Source organism: Lynx rufus, unplaced genomic scaffold, assembly GCF_022079265.1.
Source record: "Lynx rufus isolate CCGP_SWC_20201006 ecotype Redwood Valley unplaced genomic scaffold, mLynRuf1.p SCAF_21, whole genome shotgun sequence".
Classification (NCBI taxonomy): Eukaryota; Metazoa; Chordata; class Mammalia; order Carnivora; family Felidae; genus Lynx; species Lynx rufus.
Window position 1 is genome coordinate 25,544,641 of NW_025814836.1, and position 19,476 is coordinate 25,564,116.

The 19,476-nt window shown below is 48.7% G+C and overlaps 1 protein-coding gene across 1 annotated transcript in view; it reads left to right on the plus strand.

Moving 5' to 3' along the window:
• The window catches only part of ADAMTSL3 (ADAMTS like 3), a 347,278-nt gene that overhangs the window by 264,718 nt on the left and 63,084 nt on the right, over positions 1-19,476 (plus strand). Inside the window, exon 19 of the mRNA XM_047086812.1 lies at positions 9,828-9,981. Coding sequence (XP_046942768.1) covers positions 9,828-9,981 — 154 coding nt within the window. The remainder of the gene's footprint in view (positions 1-9,827; positions 9,982-19,476) is intronic.

Sequence of the window (19,476 nt, forward strand, 5' to 3'; positions counted from 1 at the left end):
GCAGCTCAACAAGCTCTCCAGGTGTTGTAAAGCACATCAGAGCTTGAGAAGCATTTCCCTACCTGCCCCTCATCCTTATCAGGGTTGCGCAGCCCTTGAGTTTGTGTCCAAAGTGGGAATGGCTCTGGGTAATGGTCTCTCTGGGCAAGTGCTGTCCTAACCTGAGGGGAAAAGGCAGGAAGGGAAGGGCAGGAAGTGAGCAGAGGTCATGGAGAAAACAGGCACCGTGTTTTGGATGCAGCCAGGGAGGACCTAGAACCCCTCCCATGCTCTAAAATACGCCTTTCTGCTTCTCTCTTTTCTCCTTTTCCCTAAGAACAGACAGCCCTTGTCAGTTCCATCTTGTGTTCTAGAACAAACTCTTCTCATCGGCCTTTTAGAGTGGAGACTGGGCATGTGTCCCTCTCCTGTCCATTCTTGATGTGAGCAGTGAATTTGCTGCTCCCGGTTCTGCATCACTGAAGTAACACCGTTATTATGTCCAGTCGTGCTTGCCCGTTGGGTCCTTGCTCTTGTCCTCGCTCTCAAATCGTGGATCCAGGCCCGAGCTTCCCTCTTCTGTGAAGTCTCCCGCCCCTGAAATCGCACAGCACTTCCCAGCTCGAACTCACAATGACCCAAGGTTTTATGGCATTTCCCTGGGGAGCTACTTCCTGAGCGTGCATATGTTTTCCCGTCTGGCCTACAGTGAGTGTCCTTGCGGCCAGTGGCCATGAGACCTGTGACAGGTCCTGGGGCCCAGCAAGCTCTGAACAGGTAAATACCCTTCCCCAAGAGTCTTTGCAAAGTCAGGGGGAAACACGGAGTGCTGTTGAAGTGATGACCTTTCGAAAAGCTCAAGCCTGCTAATGAAGACAAGCACATCTTTCATCGGGAGGCTTGTCGCTGGGAGGAAAGGGAGACAGGAGAGAAGGCTACCCACGCGAGCTGGCTGGGACCTGAGGCTCGTCAGGTTCCTAGGCAACCCCTGGGCAGGGCGAGGGCAAGCTGATGGGCACCGCGAGAGATCAGCGCAGGCACAGGCAAGACCTCGTCCCGCTCCCAGCCAAAGCTGCATCTCTGGAAGTCTTCCCTGCGAGAGCGAGGGTGGGTGTGCTCACATGCCCGGGAAGGCAGAGCCGGCCTCGGGCTCTGAAACCAAAAGCCAGCATCCAGACTTGGGCCCAGTCAGGGGCACGTGTGGGGTTTCCTGCGGGGTTCAGCTCGTCTCCCGTTAGTAGACATTCCCTCTCATCTCAGACTTGCTTTGTTTTGGCAGAGAGTGATGCCAAAATCGCCACCCTCCCCGAAGGTTTCTGCCAGACCAGTCCTTGTGCCACAGGCTGGCTCACTCGGGGGCAGCCGTCCATCTTGTGGTTCTGGATAAGGCCTTTCTGCGTTGAAACTGGCCACTAACCCTGGACACAGAAAGGCTCAGGAGCCATGCCAGCATTTCCATCTCTCTCCGAGCCAGACCTCTCGGCCTGCAGCTGGAACAGCCCTCTCTCCTGACACTAGCTCTATTCATGGCTGCTGGGGCTTCGTTCGTTCGTTGGCTCGTTGGCTTTTAGATCTGAACTACGCGTCAGGCAGAAAGAAGCCTTCGACTCTTACACTGCATTCCGAGTTGTAAGAAGGGAGCGTTGACTCCTGCGTGGGGCAGTCTTCCCAGACGGCGGATTTCTGTGATCCGCGGACCCCTTGCTGAAATCCGTTCCTTGACTGAAATCCAGAAACCGTTCCTCATTGTGTACCCTCTATATCTTGATGGAGCGTTTGACCATTTTGTCTGCCTTCATCATTCTCCTTCATGATGTTTCTTGGTGTTTTTTTTTTCATTTTTCTTGTTTACCTAACTACATCTTGTCTACTGGTTTGTCTTCCTCCAAGTCTCCAAAAAGCTCAACATTTGATCAGATATTTGATGCATATCACTGCATTTTTCCTCCAGAGCTGATTCTGTGTCCTGACCTCGTCTCTGACTTCTATAAATAATTCCCTATCTCCAGGAACAGTCTCTAACCCTCTATTCAGTATGGTGTCTGCAGGTGTCCAAATAGGATGTGCCTTCATCCTGGGAAAGCAAAGAGACAGCCACTTAATTCCCAACCGCCTCCCCACCTTGCTTCTGTCTCTTGTTAGTATATCACCACCTTTCCAACACTTGTGATCGCCTCTGACTTCTTCAGCTCCTGTGTTCAGCCACCAACGTCTGCTAGCTCTTTAATTCTTGAAATATAGCCATATGCCAAGTAAAAAGGAGATCTCTTTAATGAGAACTTTCACAAAGAACAGCTCAAGATATGTCCTGGACACATGGATTTATAAATACGGCATTCTAATTTTTAATAGACTCATTAACTGTGACTCATGAGAGCAGTGGTGTGTTGGGGCCCATCCATTCCAGCTTGTGAGAACCAGCTGTCATCTCTTAACTCGTGCTCGGTTGATAGCTTGAAATCAGCCATGGTGGAAGCATTCACGCACAGAAGTCGGCACACGTTATAGTCAGTGCTGTCTCCCCAAGAACTTGTGAAGCATTTAGCAGCACACAACTGTATGAGAGGGTTACACACACACACACACACACACACACACACTTCTCATTAATGAGACACTTTTAGCTTATTGATAGTTACTTGGGATGGTAGTGATCTCAAGAAGTTCCAATGTCTGGGGGCATCTTGGTGGCTATGTTAAGCATCTGACTTCAGCTCAGGTCATGATCTCGCAGTTCGTGGGTTCGAGCCCCGTGTCGGGCTCTGTGCTGACAGCTCGGAGCCTGGAGCCTGCTTCGGATTCTGTGTCTCCCTCTCTCTCGGCCCCTCCCCTCCTTGCAGTCTCTCTTGGTCTCTCTCTCTCTTTCAAAAATAAATAAACATTAAAAAAAGTAAAAAAGAAATGAAAGAAGTTCCAATGTCTGGACTCTTTCAAAAAGTTTAAGAACCTTTTGGGCTTCTCTAAGGTGTTCTTTATTTTTATCTTCATAATTGGTGTTTGGTAAAGCTAGTTAATATCTTATCTCTAGATGGAAATCCATTCTATCAGTCCTATCCTTCAGGATTAGTTTGATCTTGATCCAAGGTGATTAATCTAAATACATTAGGTATTCCTTCTATGAATAGAAGAATATTCCAGCTTACAAGGCTTATTCTAAAATCTTCCTTTTCCTCTTTTTATTATGTAGTATTCATTATATGTTTCTTAATATTAATAATTTTGTACATCACCACTCTTCTACTTGAATAGTAATGTCTTTTTAGACTTAATATGGTAGTTTGTTCTTACATTTTGACCCACTTGAAATATACCCAGTGCATTCAAGTCCATACACTTCTCTCTGTTCTATTTATGTTAAATAATACACACACACACACACACACACACACACTCCTGAATATGCCTTATTTTCTTGACTAGGTTGTAGACGCCAGAGGGGAAGGACCGTCTCTGCATATATGTATCCCACTTGGTGCTTGGTAAATACTTGTTGACTAAAATAAAGAGATTTATAAAAGCTTCTTCTAAATTGAACATGCCTGTTCGGTTCACCAGCAGACATTGACCGCACACTGCTGTATCGATTACCCTGGGCACTGGGGACCTGGGACAATCAAGAAGGTGGTCTTCATGAGCTCACAGTTGAATGAGGCAGATACAAAAAATTGTGACTGACAAGCCAGTAAAGGGCTCACATCTACAGAACTGTGTGAAGAATGGAGGGGAAACATCTGGGTCTGCGTGGGTCCCAGGAAAGTGTTGCAGAAGATGCAGGTGTAAAACTGGGTCTTAGAGGCTGAGTGCAGGCCGGGTGGAAATGAGACAAAGGGGGTCCAGGCAGTGACAAGAGTGCACACAAAGGCACAGGTTATGAGCTTGGCGGTCTTACGTGGCTTGAGATTAGGTTGCAGCAAAGAAATGGAGGAAGGTGAGACAGGTGGAGAGGAGAGGTTGCCACCAGCCTGGGGAGGACCTCGGTGTGTGTGGTTGTCCCTGCAGTCATTGAGGGCACGGAGAAGGGTTCTGAATAGGGGAGTGAAACGCAAGGCTTTCAGGCATGTGGTTCCGGCAGCAGTGTGAACAGCTCGTTGGGGGAGAAGGAACCAGAGCCTAGGAGACCTTGTTAGATGGGTTGGAATAAAACCAATGAGAATAAGGAAGCAGTCAGGCAGAGAACAACAGTAGATAGTGTTGGGAGATGTTTCTTTAGCAGATAGAGTGGGCAGATTTGGTGACTGAACTGGTAAGATTTGAGCGGAAAAGAGGGGTGTGGTCAAGGGATAAGAGATGGCATTAAGTTTAAAGTTAATTGGGGAAGGAAAAACACATTTGGGAGATGACCCGAAAGGGAGACAAAATGAGTTTATTTTGAAACGTGTGTAGTTTGAGGGTCTGTCAAGGCACCAGTAAAGATTTGCAGCTCAAGAGAGATCTGTAGGATGGTTATAACTGGGGGAAGCATCCACGTTTAAGGGGTGGTTGAAGCCATGGACAAATGAATACTGTGACACGTCAGCATATATTGTCCATGGCAGTTCCTCTGAAAATAGTTAGAAAATAGTGAAGAAAAACCACAATGGCAGCACAGCTGTTTAATATCCCCAGATCCCTCGTGGCGAGGGGAATGAAGAGGTACAAACCTCCAGGCACGAAGAAAAGAAGTCACAGTGGTGAGAAGCACAGCACAGGGAATGGCATCAACAATGTCGTAATAACTTCGTCTGGTGACAGAGGTGACTCCACATACCGTGGTGAGCATTTCTTAATGCATGGAGAGTTGTCAAATCGCTAAGTTGGACACCTGAAATGAATATAATACCGTGTGTCAACTATACTTCAATTTAGGGGCTCCTGGGGGCTCAGTCGGTTGAGCGTCTGACCTCGGCTCAGGTCATGATCTCACAGTCCATGAGTTCGAGCCCCGCGTCGGGCTCTGTGCTGATGCCTCAGAGCCTGGAGCCTGCTTCAGATTCTGTGTCTCCCTCTCTCTCTGCCCCTCCCTTGCTCATGCTCTGTCTCTCTCTGTCTCAAAAATAAATTTTAAAAAACATTAAAAAAAACTATACTTCAATTGAAAAAACAACGCAGAAAACAGAACAATGAGAACTGATAAAGGAAAGGAAAAAAAACACAGATAGTCACGTTAACACAAGTGCTATACGTGGGTGAGGCCAAACCATACCCAATAGTGGAGACTGTGCAGGAGCTGTAAGTTTAACAGCTAGACCGACATGGAGATGATAAGAGGCACGGAAGTCAACCATACGTGACCCCTCGGGGTCTGAGACCAGTAAGTGATGGGAGAGGACTCCAGGGCCAGGCTGTGGCTGAGTGCAGGGGACATCACGCACACCTACGCGGGCCTTAAGAGGGCTGGAGAGCACGAGGGGAACACACATCCTTAAGAGTGCGAAGAAATACCCAGCGAACCTGCCGCGATTGTAATCCAAGCTGAGACAGGACACAAAGCGGAAGTGATGGATGCCCGGACCCCTGGGCGTGGAAGAGTCCAGAAGATATGAATCTCAGAACTGTGGCCACACTGTTGACTACTTCTCCTTAACACCAGAAGAGGGAATAGTAAGGACCCTGAAACACTCCCACCCCGTTACACTCTCCTAAAAGTACAGAAAAAACAGATCTCATTTAAATAGGGGTGTCAGCACACCCCATACAAAGATGCTGTAAAAGTGTCAGTAACATAGCAACATCATGGAAATGCGGCCTTGATGCAGATGAAAATATAACTTACTATTTTGAAGCGAGCTAAGAGAAATTAAGAAATACACAGGAACAGATCGGAAATAGAAAAGCCCGGAAATGAGCTGAATAAATAACCGGGGTGTGAAGGAAAAGAGCTAACGTGGTCCAGGAGAGAACCAGAAAACTTAAGGGAGGGTTCCCGAAATGGAGAGTAAACTAGGAAGAAGTGTAGTAAGAGAAGTGGTAGAAAGGAGGGAATTGAAAATAATCAAAGAGAAATAGGAAGAATCCAAGCAAAAAATATTAGATAGAAGGGAGGGGAAAAAATCCAACGTGTAAGTATTTGCTAGAGTTCCAAGAAAATAAAACCAAAACAACAGAACGAAACTATAAAGAAAATCACCATGTAACACAAATCGCGGTATTGAAAGGGCACACCACGCCCCTAGGAGAAGTGACTTAGTACCGCCAACGTCAAGACATCTTCTGCTAAAAGTGCCGGAGTTTAAAGATGAAGAAAAATGTTATTTGTATATCCAGGCGAAAAGGCCAAGTCACTTACTAGGGAAAGAAAGTCAGGTTAACATCAGACTTCTCACCAATGCCACTTCACAGGGGAAAACATTGGAACAACATGTTTAACAAACGAAGAGAAGGGAAATGTGAGGCGAGGATTCTCTAGCCTCCCAAGGTGACCTCCAAGTGTAAAGGTCACAGGTACTTACAAAGTTGTAAGAACTCAGGGTGTGTTGTTCCCATGAGCTCTTCCAAAGGAATCTACCAGATTTCTGTGTCATAAATAGTAGAAGCTTTGGCATATGGTTGCTGCTCTGTGAACTGTAACTTATTGCACTGATTCACTTTCTCTCTCTCCGAACATTCTCTAATGGCACCCTAACTTTGAACTTAGCAGACACGAGGTCACATCAGACCTCCATCCCAAAGAGGGGTTTGCAAAGGATCCTCCCATTCATGATGGGGAGGGGGAAATAATCCTGTATTTATCATTAGAAATGGCTTATGAGTGGAGACTGGCAGTGATGTTACTCACTGTTACATGAACCAAAATTTAAAAGTTGACGTTAATTTGTTATTATATGGGAGACTCCTAGATGATGATGTGACTTGGTTAAAAAAAAAAACAAACAAATCATAATGTGGCAAATGGCAGTGTTAAGTTATTTATTCAAAAGCGTACGAAAAGCTTTTCTCTGTACTGAAAATATTAATAGTTTAGGGCTTTCTGTTAAAGAGGACACTCAAGGATTTTAATTTTTTTTAATGTTTATTTATTTTTGAGACAGAGAGAGACAGAGCATGAACAGGGGAGGGGCAGAGAGAGAGGGAGACACAGAATCCGAAACAGGCTCCAGGCTCTGAGCGGTCAGCACAGAGCCCGACACGGGGCTCGAACTCAGGACTGTGAGATCATGATCTGAGCCGAAGTCGGACGCTTAACCGACCAAGCCACCCAGGTGCCCCATCAAGGATTTTAAAAGAAAATTGCATTCCCCTCCTTTGAAACTCAACATAAAACCCACAAAGAGAATGGAAGAGAGGGAACACTCCGTCTTCAGTGAACAATGAAGTGGCCACAATCCCAAACTGTAAATCATGGAACGCACCTGCCAAAGACTGTAACATCTGGCCCCAAACGAGAAGGGAGCCTGGCAGAAATCCCTCAGGCGCCGAGTGCAGTGTAGATCCCCCCCCCCACCCCGGGAGGACGCGGGAGAGCCCTCCAAGGCCCATTCAACAGTCCTTTGACTACAGAGAACAGACGAGGGCTAGACCTGGAGCTGCCCTTGTGTCCCTGCGGAACCATGGGCCAGGTGGCGCCGAAGGACACGCGGCATTGCAGGCCTCCCAACCCAGGAGGGCGGCCGGAGATGAGGTGGCATGTGGTGGCCGTGTTATCACACAGGGAGCCGGTCATCGAAGAGACGGTTCTCGGAGTCCTGCCAGCCACTCGAACGCCAAGAGCTGAACAGGCACGCGGGCAGCAGAAATGAAATTGTGGTGCCAGAGCGTCATACACAAGTGAGGTAAACTGCTCATCCCCTGCCCTTGTTGTTCCCAAACAGCTGCACTCATGACTCCAGCCTAAAACCTAGGCATCCCCATCGGGGGATGGGGGGTGAGGAATTGAAGGCGAAGGAGGAAATCAGGTCTCCGGGAAGGGAACAGAAAGCAGCGGTCACGTGAACGGTGGTAACATCTTTGGGATGTTCCAACAAGTAGAGTTCCAACAAGTAGAGTCTGTGTTCCCAAGAAAATTACAGTCATGGCGTCCGGGGTGGAAGGTGGCTTTAAAATTAGGTTTGAGCTCAAAAGGAGATGGTAAGTCAACAAAAGGAGAAGAAAAGATAACTGGAACATTCATGGGGGGAAAAACAACAGAAAAGAAAAATTAAGAAGAGCAGAAATACAAGGTTACCTTACAAGCAACAACAAATTAAAGTGAAAACCGAGATACCGTGTGCAGGCTGGAAGGACTCACGTACAGGGATAGGAGAAAGAGTACAGGTGTGAAGTTGGTTTTCAGAGGCAGTGATGGATGTGGGAGACAGAGAGGAGATCACACCCAAGCCCACTGGAATTTCTGAAAAGAGCAGAACAAATGGAACAGGAAATGAAAGAGAATGGGGCACCTGGGTGGCTCAGTCGGTGAAGCGTCAGACTCTTGATTTTGGCTCAGGTCATGATCTCATGGTTCGTGGGTTTGAGTCCCACGTCAGGCTCCACACTGACAGTGGGGAGCCTGCTTGGGGTTCTCTCTCCCTCTCTGCCCCTCCCTGTATCACACGTGCTCTCTCTCAAAAATAAACATCAAAAAAAAAAAAAAAAAGAACAGTCAGCAATGACGTCTCAGAACAGAATGTACATATCAGAAACCCTGACGTTACCTGGACAGCATCATGAATGCTACCTGGAGGTTTGGAAGGAAGAGGTGGCAGGAACGAACGGGTTTATTTCCTCATCTTTCCTAGCCAGTAGATACTCTAAGTCCAAACGTGTCATTAAAAACAATCATCGAAATATCTTGTTGGTTTCTACAATTTTTGTTTTTTTAATTTTCTTTCTGAACATTAGAGGGTTCTTTTGGGGAATTGATTGCCAGGGTGAAAAAAAAAAAAGGTCAGACATTCACCTTTTTTTTTTTTTAAGAAATTAATTTTATAAAAAAAAATGTTTTTAGGTTTACTTATTTTGAGAGAGTGTGCAAGAGGGGGAGGGGCAGAGAGAGTGGAAGAGAGAGAATCCCAAGCAGGCTCCACACTGTCAGCACAGAACCCGACTGGGGGCTCGACCCCATGAACCATGAAATCATGACCTGAGCTGAAATCAAGAGTCAGATGCTTACCTGACTGAGCCACCCAGGCGTCCCTCAACATCTCTTTTAATTCTACTTTAGTTCCCTTTTTTTCTAATACACCTAATGAAACTGCAGTACATTTTTCAATTAAAATTGCATGTACACACAGTGATTATCAAATATCAATGTTATACACACATGGATGCCCAAATATTAATGTGACTTTATGTGAAGCAGTTTGAGCGGGTTTTTAAAAAAAAAAAAAAAAAAACTTTCCTTTTGTGTTTATTTCTTGAAGTCTTGGTTGTGGGTATGTATCTTTTTTTTAAAGCACAATTATCTTACTTTATAAATAAATAGCTAAAAAATAAGTCAGATATCAATCACAATGCCAAAAAATCCTCATGACGGGAGATTACTGGCAATTAATTGCCGTCTCAAGAGGAAGGAAGGAAGAAGAGGAGGAAACTTCCCATATTATAAAAGATAAGTCAAAAAAAAAATAGTGGGGATGAAAATATGGCGTAGGGAATGCAGTCAGTGATACCATGAGAACATTGTGTGGTGATGGCAGGGGACAGCACTTGCCGTGGTGAGCACGGAGTACCGGATCGACTCGTCCAATCGCTGTGTTGTACCCCTGAAGCTCATGTGACATTGTGTGCCACGTATACCTGAGTTAAATAACAGAAATAAAAAAGAGGAGGCGTTCGCGCCCAGGAACCGGCAGCCGCACGTACAGCCCCTCTTGTTGTCCCAGTGGAGACGTGGCTGTTGGCCGCGTCGTCGGCCGACGCTCCATGTGACCGGTGCACACTTCTCCTTGCAGTGTTCCGTCAGCTGTGGCGTTGGAACCCAGCGAAGAAAGCAGGTGTGTCAGAGGCTGACCGCCAAGGGCCGGCGCGTCCCCCTCAGCGAGGTGATGTGCAGAGATCTCCCAGGGCCCCCTCTCGTAAGATCTTGCCAGATGCCCGCCTGCAGTAGTAAGTATGGAATGGCCACGCTCCGCTGGGTGTGCCCGTGCTGTTCCTCTCGTCCCGATGGCTTCCTTTCCCGTAAAGCAGCACATTTCTGATCTGTGGCTAAAGCAGACCAAGCAGAACTCAGAATTGCTGTGAGCAGCAGCTGGTGCAATGTTGGGTAGGAGATACAGTTGTAAGGCAAGCCGGCCTTAGTATGTCCACGCACCTTGACAGACGGCCTCTGTTCTGTGGCCTCGCTTGGGTTTATACTTCCTTCTTCCTTCGCTTGACCACGGTTTCTTCCACTTATGATTAATTCGTGAGTATTCCTTGTAGAAGTGAAGCCAAACTAGTCTCCGGTTTCCTTCGCCAAGGATGCATTTGGATCCATTCTAGTGAGAGTGGAACAGCTAAGTAGGTTTAGGTATTCAAGCATCTCTTCTTGTGTAGACAGTAAAACCTTGGACCGCGGTGAGTAACTTGTTCTCCGAGGGTTCCGCAAGACGAGCAAACATTTCTAATAAATGTTAACCTGATAAACGAGCGATGTCTTAACAGTACGAGTAGGACGTGATGCCGAATGTCACGTGATTTATACCTGAGCCAATGGCTCTTGAGTTTCGCTTTGATTATACAAGCGCTTTTGACGACAGGCATGTTTCTGGAATGAATTATGCTCGCAAACCAAGGTTTTACTGTAATCTGAAACCAGCAAGGAAAACATGAAACACTGCTTCAATTCTAAATGATAAGCTCAGCTTCAAGACTTAATAAGGTAGCTTCATTATATCCAAAGCTAATATGCATATGTCACATTCCTCTGTATTTTCAGTGTAGATGAGAGAATGTTTACACTTGCATCTGTGGGTTCCAGGTAGGACGATGGGTGGTAACAAGTGAGTTGGGGGCTGGCCCTACAGCAAATGAAAATAACCACCCCAGGAGAGGTGGAGTTCGGAGCTAGCGGGAAAGCCATACCAGGACTGTGCAGCTTCTGGGTCTGTTTCTTGCTTTGATTTTCACTGTGATCAATGACTCACCTGTTAAGTAATATTAATTACCTCAGGTACCCTCCTGAGCTTATGGTAAGAAAAAAAAATCAGAAATTAACTATTATGTTCATGCTGCTTAAGGGGAAAGAAAAACCTTAGATATAAAATCCAAATTTACCCACAACTTTCTGGGAGAAACTCATAAAACAAAGTTTAAAAAAAACAGTTACAACTTAAAAAAAAGAAGTGGAGGCTCTTTTTGGCTGTTAATTGAGCATTTATTGGTTGGAACTCCTCGCATGCACTAAGCCATTCAGCCCCCAGCGATTTGTGAGACACATATTATTCCCATTTAGAGATGAGGAACCCAAGACTTAGAGAACGTGTGAGGCTTGACCAAAGACCCATAGCTGCCGGTTGGACTCCTTGGCCTGTTTGACCACAGGTCTGTGTGATTCCTGAGACCACAGTCTTAGCTGCCTCTTTGTGCTGATCGATAGACAACGTTAACTTTTTCCCTTGGGAATTCCTTGAGAACAGATTTTCAAACTCTTGAGACTCCACGTTCCATCGTGTCCTGGAATTTAAGAATGCCTGTGGCCTAGGGCACAGGGTCGTCCTTCAAAGTGCTTATCGACTTGGTTTTTAGTAATTGTGGACAGTTGCGTACGGCGGTGCGCTTAGACCGCAAGCTGCCTTGCGGAGAGTGAACTTCAAGGCGTCCAGGCGCTTCCTCGAAGATCATCTCAGCATGTGGCGCGCCACGTGGTGCAGGTGAACTTAGAAACTATCACAGCGTGCAGCGCAGAGCAGGGTAAAATTACAAGTTTTAGAGAGAGCGAAAAAAGCAAGCAAAAGGACGGTGATACTTCTCTTTCCCCACCCCATTCCCTGGCTTGCCAAACGCGTGGGGCATGGAAAGCAGAGAAGGGAGGGGAACGCCCGCTCCCAGCCTCACCCCAGCGGGGCCTCGGCTTCCTCCGTGGCCTGGCTCCCGCCATCACCTTTGCACCGTGATGGGGCATCCTCTTCTTCCCGGAGCCAGGAGGTGCGCTCGGGGGCTCACGGGCCCTCCGGACCCCTGCGGTCTGGCGCCTCCCCTGCTTCCCCCTGCCCGCCCGCCACCCTGCGCTCAGCGCCAACTCTGCCCTCGACGTAGCTTCCAGGGCATCACGTGCAGCGGTTAAAGCCTCACTGCAGTATTCTTGCTCGCTCTGCACCCCCCGTCTCGATCACCTACTCCAACTCTGGCTTTACTTTTCAGGTGATATTTGTTTGGCTTTGGGTTCCCCGGTCTGAGCTACTAGGATTTGCTGAAGGAAATAGCATCACAGTCTTCATGCTCATGCTGATTTACCTGGGCATCGAGTGTTTTTCTTTTCCCCCGTGTTTCCTAAGAATTCCTTAGACATTCACCATAGAAGCTATTGTTAACTACTGCGTTTCCCATTTCTCTGTTAACTACTGCAACTCCTAATTTCCCACTTCTCTGTTGATGGCCTCGTCTTTTATTCCACTGGGAATAGCAAGGCCTATCTGCCATAATGTCCTCTGACTTTCCGCCCCCTTTACCTCATTTCTGCCCCATCTGCCCCCCAAGATTGGAAATGTGTGGTCTTCTTTGTGGGCCCGACCCCTGCATGATTGGAAGGGGCCTGAAGACGAGAAAGACCGAGTCCACCTGTGCTGTGATCTTTATTCCCTTTCAAGCCCCCACCTCTCGCTAAGCATCCTAACTGGTGCCTCCAGTTTAAGTAAAACCCATCCTCTTTGTTTATTTTTTTTAACTATTATTTTTTTTAAATTTTTTTAACGTTTATTTATTATTGAGAGACAGAGAGACACAGAGCGTGAGCAGGGGAGGGGCAGAGAGAGAGGGAGACACAGAATCCTTAGCAGGCTCCAGGCTCCGAGCTGTCAGCACAGAGCCCGCCTCGGGGCTCGAACTCACGAACTGTGAGATCATGACCTGAGCCGAAGTCGGTCGCTCGACCGCCTGAGCCACCCAGGCACCCCATTAACTATTATTTTTGAGACAGAGAGAGAGACAGACAGTGTCAGCTGGGGAGGGGCAGAGAGAAAGGGAGAGAGAGAAACCCAAGCAGGATCTGTGCTGTCGGAGCAGAGCCTGATGCGGGATTGAGGCCACGAAGCGTGATTGCAACCTGAGTCATGATCAATAGTCCAATGCTCAACCACCTGAGCCCCCCAGGCATCCCCAACCCATCCTCTTTGGATGAATGAGTTTTGTTGATCTTCATTTTGACCATGTTCATAGGCAGTTGGGTGGAGGGCGGGTGGGAGAGATGTCTTGAGCACCACACGGTCCGGTTATACCCCTGCCTGGGTCCCCCCTACATTCCCTGCCTCCCCCCACTCCAGACTTTGATCATTTCTCGAAATCTTTCTCCCGCCATATCTAGCAACTGACATTCTTCTTATTCCTGAAAGACCAACGCAAACCCTGCCTTCCCCCACGATCTTTCTCAGTGGAACCTTCTCTGGAAGGTAATACAACCCCCCGAGTTACAATCCCAGCCGTTGCCTGGCCCTGTGACATCAGGCAAGTTACCTAATCTCTGCCAGGCTCTATGTTCTCATCTGCAAAATGGGAATAGTAAATTGCATCTACCTTGTACGATTGCTCTGAGACGTAATACCTATAAAGTGCTTAGAAGCAATGCCAGACGCTGACTGAAGGCTCAAAATATTAGTTATTTTTAATGCATCCCTTTAATTCCTGTCACAGCTATGAAGACAGGACACGTTGTAACAGAGCAACTTGTGTCTTCTGTCCCAGGAGGGTGCAGGGTGCTTGTGTGGGACAGGTACACAGTAGCCCTGGACTTCTCCATCGAGGCCCCCCCCAAAGTGCTTATCATGACTTCCACCCGTAGAGATGCTTTTCACATATCTCGGACTTGGATTCTCTTCATATTGCCGTTGGAAGTCTTGTCTTCTAATTAGGGATCTGAAGGGGGGAGAAACATAACGGAAATGTAGTATTTGATTTTAGACTTTTTAAATTTTATTTCGACATTCTTTATTTTTGAGACAGAGAGAAAGCACGAGCTGGGGAGGGGCAGAAAGAGAGTGAGACAGGAACTGAAGCAGGCTCCGGCTGTCAGTGCAGAGCCCGACGCAGGGCTCGAACCCACGAACCGCGAGATCATGACCTGAGCAGAAGTCGGATGCCGGAGCCGACCGAGCCACCCAGGCGCCCTGATTTTAGACTTTTTTTTTTTTTTAATTATGGCTCCAGGTTTCTAGGGTTCCTGAGTTTTGGTGAAACAGATTCGTATTTGTTGTCAAAGTACTGAGATCAGGATGGTTGGGGCAGGGGGAGACAGCCAGGCTGACAGCGTATACACCCATCCCTTCCAAGGGCTGTCTCGAACACACTTATTTCTCTGCAGCTCAGGGTCTCTCCCTGAGACCCTCTCTCCCTCTCCCAAGGCTCTGCCTTGTTAGCTCTCCCGCCTCCCACACACACCTTGGACTCTAGCATAGAACACATGATGACAGCATTTCCTTATTCTTTATGCAGCCATTCACCAAGTGCTGCTGTGTCTCAGATGTTATGATACAAAGCGGAAGACACATTCTCTTGTGATTAAGAGCTCATGGTCCAGTGGGAGAGAAATCTGCGTAGAGAAATGAGACCAGGAAAGTGCCATGGGTGCCGTGATAGAATGCAGAAGGCCAATGCCAACCGGGGGGGTGGGGTAGGTCAGGAAAGGTTTCACGGAGGAGGCTCCCTCGGGCAGAGTTCTGAAAGATGGGCGTCCATTCTCCAGACCCACACTGGGGAGGACACAGGAGAATGTGGGAGAAGAGAGCAGTGTGGACAAAGGTAGGGGGTGTCAAATGGACTTGTATGTCCGGGGAAACCGTAAGAAATACCGTGAGATTAGAACATAGGTTCAAGGCTATGACAAAAGAGAAAGCTTGAGAATGTAGCTGTAGAGGGTGTTGGGACTCTATGCTAAGAAGTTTAGATTTTATCCAAGAAGGAGATGAGGCGGTCAGGTTTTATTTTGGTTCATTTACTCCAACAGCTATGTGGATACATTGGATAAATACAAGGGTGCAGGCTGGGAGTCTGGGGGTGGGACTCTGGCAGTTTCTAGGTGAGAGAGTGCCAGGGCGGAGCCCCACGATGCCGCAGACATCCCGCCTTAGTACCTGGGGCTGGGGGCCACGGCCCAAGGGCAGGGGAGTGCTTGTACGCATTTAATGGCCAGCTCTGGGGCAGAGGGTGGTGAGGAGGGAAGGTAGCAACCCTTTGTTACCTTTGCTGATTTCTGCCCAGCGAGGACTACCATCGTGGTTGGCTTCCGGCTGCTGATTTGATATGGTTGAATGCAGAGTTGGGGACAGGTAGCAACAAGCTCGCTGACCTGAGAGCCCGTGAGAGGTAGGGCCAGCATGCCGCTGGGCAGGGAGGCCTCACACTGACTTTCTGGTTTCTGACTTGGGGTAACTGGGGGAAAGTGATGCCATTCACTCAGGGAGCACAGGAAGAGGAGGATACTGGGATGGGATGGGAGGCAGACGTAATGAGTTCAGATTCTAATGTTTTAAACTTGAGGGCGGCTTAGTCGGTGAAGCCGACTTGGCTCAAGTCATGAACTCGCAGTCTGTGGGTTTGAGCCCCGTGTTGGTCTCTGTGCTGACAGCTTGGGGCCTGGAGCCTGCGTGGGATTCTGTGTCTCCCTTTCTCTCTGCCCCTCCCCTGCTCATGCTCTGTCTGTCTCTGTCTCTCAAAAATAAATAAACGTTAAAAAAAATTTTTTTAACTTGAGGTACCAGGAAGAGATTTCTGGGAAGCAGTGAATAGAGGTCCAGGCTAGACAGATGATAAACTAGAACTGACAAACTAGGGCTGATACACTAGGCCTCCATAAACTAGACTGATAGGCCTGATAGACTAGATGTGATAACTAGACCAGATAAACGAGACCTGATAGATAGAGTGCACAAACCAGAGCAGCTAGACTGGACAGCCCAAAGCTGCTCATTGCATCCGCAGGGTCACCCAAGGAAAAGCTTAGAGAAGGAAGAGAAAGCCACTCTCTGCACAGCAGGTGAGGCTCGTACCTGATCAGGCTGGGCCAGACTTGTAGTTCAGGGGTGTGTCCAGGGGCAGGAGGATGCAGTCGCCCAAGGCCAGACCAGTTCTTGCCCAGACGCCATGTCCGATGATGTCATGCCCCAGGCACTTCTCCAGAGGAACTCACGGGAGTCCCAACAGGAGAGCAGGTCCAGGCTGTGGAACCCGGCAGCCTGGCAGGGCCCGAACCCCGGGTCGCTCCCCAGGCACGCCTGCTCCTAATATGCTCTGTACCCAGCGTGAGCCCTTGCCACAGCAGGGTTAGGATGGGACCCGCTGGGGCCACACCACCTACCTTCCAGCAGATGGGCAGGCAGCCAGAGGGAGCAGTTGGCCCTCACGCGGCTCTCCCGCCACTTGGGCGGGTTCCTCACCGAGGCCGAATGCCGCCTACCACCTACAGGCTCCCCAGGCTGTCTTAGAAGGAGTCAGGGCCCCATCTAGTTTAAGCCTCGGGCTCAGCTGAGGGACATCTGGCCACCAGTGGACCTAAAGGTGCTTAGAACCCCGGTCCATGCTTGCTTCTAGAGCATCGGGGTACTGTGTGGGTTTATACCAGCCTCAGATCATCCCTTCAGACCACCATTCAGCTACACGGACGTGCTTCCTTTCCACGTGGCCTTCTGCGTCCCAGGAAGCGCAGGCACTTCCAAGCTATGACCTCATCCTTAGCAGCACGGCCACCCCCCAAATAGTCAGTCTCCTCACACGCCTCCGGTGCCTGAATTTAAAAACCTGACTCTAGGGGTGCCTGGGTGGCTCAGTCGGTTGAATGTCCAACTCTTGATCTAGCTCAGGCCTTAATCTCAGGGTTGGGAGCTCAAGCCCCACGTTGGGCTCCTTGCTGGGCATGGAGCCTACTTAAAAAAACGAAACAAGACAAAAACCCTGACTTTGACCCAGTTTGTGTTGTGACTTTGAAGCCATCCATGTGCACGTCCCTCTTTTCCACTGTCCACCTCCAAGGGACCAGGGACCAGGCAGGGTGTTCAAATAGGCCTTTAAAATAATTGTAAGAGCTCTGTGTAGGTAGATATACAGATATATATGCAGACATGCACACATATACATACCCGGCCTTGTGACAACAGTAGGCCACTGTTACGTATTTATACAACGTGACCAGATAAGTAAAACTAGAAGCATCTAAGGAATAAGAAAGGAAGACAAGGCTAATACATGATTATGGCTTGAACTGGACTCTCCTGTTAATGCACGAGCACAGATTTGTCTCTAAACTTGTCGCCATAACAGCGATCTTGAAAAAGTAGGCTGGTCCATGACACCATTCTACAATCATCGGACAGGACATGAACTAATCCCTCAGAGTTAAGTGCGATGATTCCTGAGGCTGAGGCCAGAGAGAAATCCTCCTACAGTCTTCTTCCACAAGGCTCTGCATGTCGTAAAGACTTTGGTAGGATTCGCGCAGAAAACATGGCTGCTGCCTCTTATCTCTCCTTCCCTCTTGACCAGCAACATCCCATCACATTGTCCTTCAATAAAAGAAGTGGGGTCAGGAACACCTTTCTCTGCTGCCTTGGTTTCACCCAGTGGTAGGCGTGGGGGCAGTGGTTCTCAAACTTTGCTGCACCTTTCAGGCACCTGGAGAGCTTAAAAAAACTCGTAGGGCCCAGGCTGTTCCCCATAGGTCAGAAGTTCTGGGGATGGGTCCCAGGGCATCGAGATTAAAAAAAATAATAATAATGGATGTTTCTAGCAGGCCGCAAAGTTTGAGAGCCCCGCAGGCAGGAGCCACCTGACCTCCCCATAATCTAACTATGACAGAGGGGACACTCTGAGAGTAGTGTGACAGCGGGACCCCACTCCAGCGCTACAGCCGCCGTCGCTTCTGGTTGGTGGCACCCTTGCTGTGCACATTGTTGAGTTTTGGACAGCATCTCTGCCTGTAATAATGGATGAGCTGTAAATGTGAATCCATACATTTTTTTTTTTTTTTTGGCCTGGTTTTGATCGCGGTTGAACAACAGTACGTTCAAAATTCTGTGCTACCAACTGAAAGAACACCTCTGTGCCTCAAGTGGCTGGGGTGAACTCGACACCCTCTGTGGAGATTGTAGCCAGTGGGGAAGGCGGGGCGCGTGGCAGGTCGTCCAGTTCCACTTAGACCCGAGCTGACGATCATCGACGGGCAGAGCCCTGGACAATTCCTGACCTGCTGATTCCATCTCTGTGGGGTTCGCATGCAAGCTCATTATGCCTGTCCCTCACCAAGGACATCCTCTGCCACAGAAATTGTGGGTCCACCCCTGTTGTTTTCCTGATCGCACTGGTCCCACCGCAGCCCAGCCAGCAGCTAGACCCTCACGGGGCTCATGAGCCACCCAGGAGGACTCCAGGAGTTATTCTGGAAAACTAGGGCCAGGCCTGAGAGGGCCATCTAAGTGGAGACCTACTCTGACTTTTCTCCTAGTGTTTCCTTGCCAGTGCCTCAGCCAGGAGGACCCCTAACCAGGATCCTTCAAGGTAATGAGGCCCCTAATCCCATGTCCTGAATCCAGCAATACCTCTGACCAGAGTCCAGTCTCTTCTATCACTCCCTGGTGCTCCCAATCCTCTGTGTGCCTGTGGACCTAAGTACATCATCAAAGAGGCCCCAGACTTCCCCCCACATCACCCCTCCCTCACTTCCAAGCCATCCCGGGGCACACTGAGGCCTTTCTGTGGGCTCTTCTTCCAAAGGAGAGACTTAAGGTGCCTCCTCTTTGGCTCACGGCCATTAACTGGAGGCCACATCCAGGAACAAGCTCGAGCCAGCCCTATGTCTCATCCCCTCTGGCACTGCCCTGCTGCTTTCTGGCCACACCTCCCATTGTCAGGTGTCAGGGCCACAGTGGTCGTATGTGAGAGTGTATTGTGTGCCCACTACTGTGCACGCATTTGGTGTGAATGCCCAACCAGACTTTCACACGCCTCTGATGAAGGCACTGGCACTAGTCACGTTTTCTGAATTGTTTCTAATGTTTATTTTTGAGAGAGGCAGAGCATGAGCAGGGGAGGGGCAGAGAGAGAGACAGGGAGACAAAATCTGAAGCAGGCTCCAGCCTCTGAGCTGTCAGCACAGAGCCCAACGCAGGGCTCGAACTCAAGAACCTTGAGATCATGACCTGAGCTGAAGTCAGACACTTAACCGGCTGAGCCCCCCAGGCCCCCTGCCCACGTTTTCTAGGCAAGAAAATTGAGGATCAGAGAGATCCAATGACTTGTCCGAGTGGCAGAGCTAAGATCCAAACTCAGTGCCCATTCTCTCTTTTCTTCTTAGACCACGTGCTTCTTCGGGTCCTGCTAGTTTAACAGACCCGCTCGGGTTGTCTGCCATTGGCCAGCCTCATAGTCACCTTAAGATCTTTCGGATGCTTTCTCTCACTTCTCCACTCTCCCTTTCTCTCC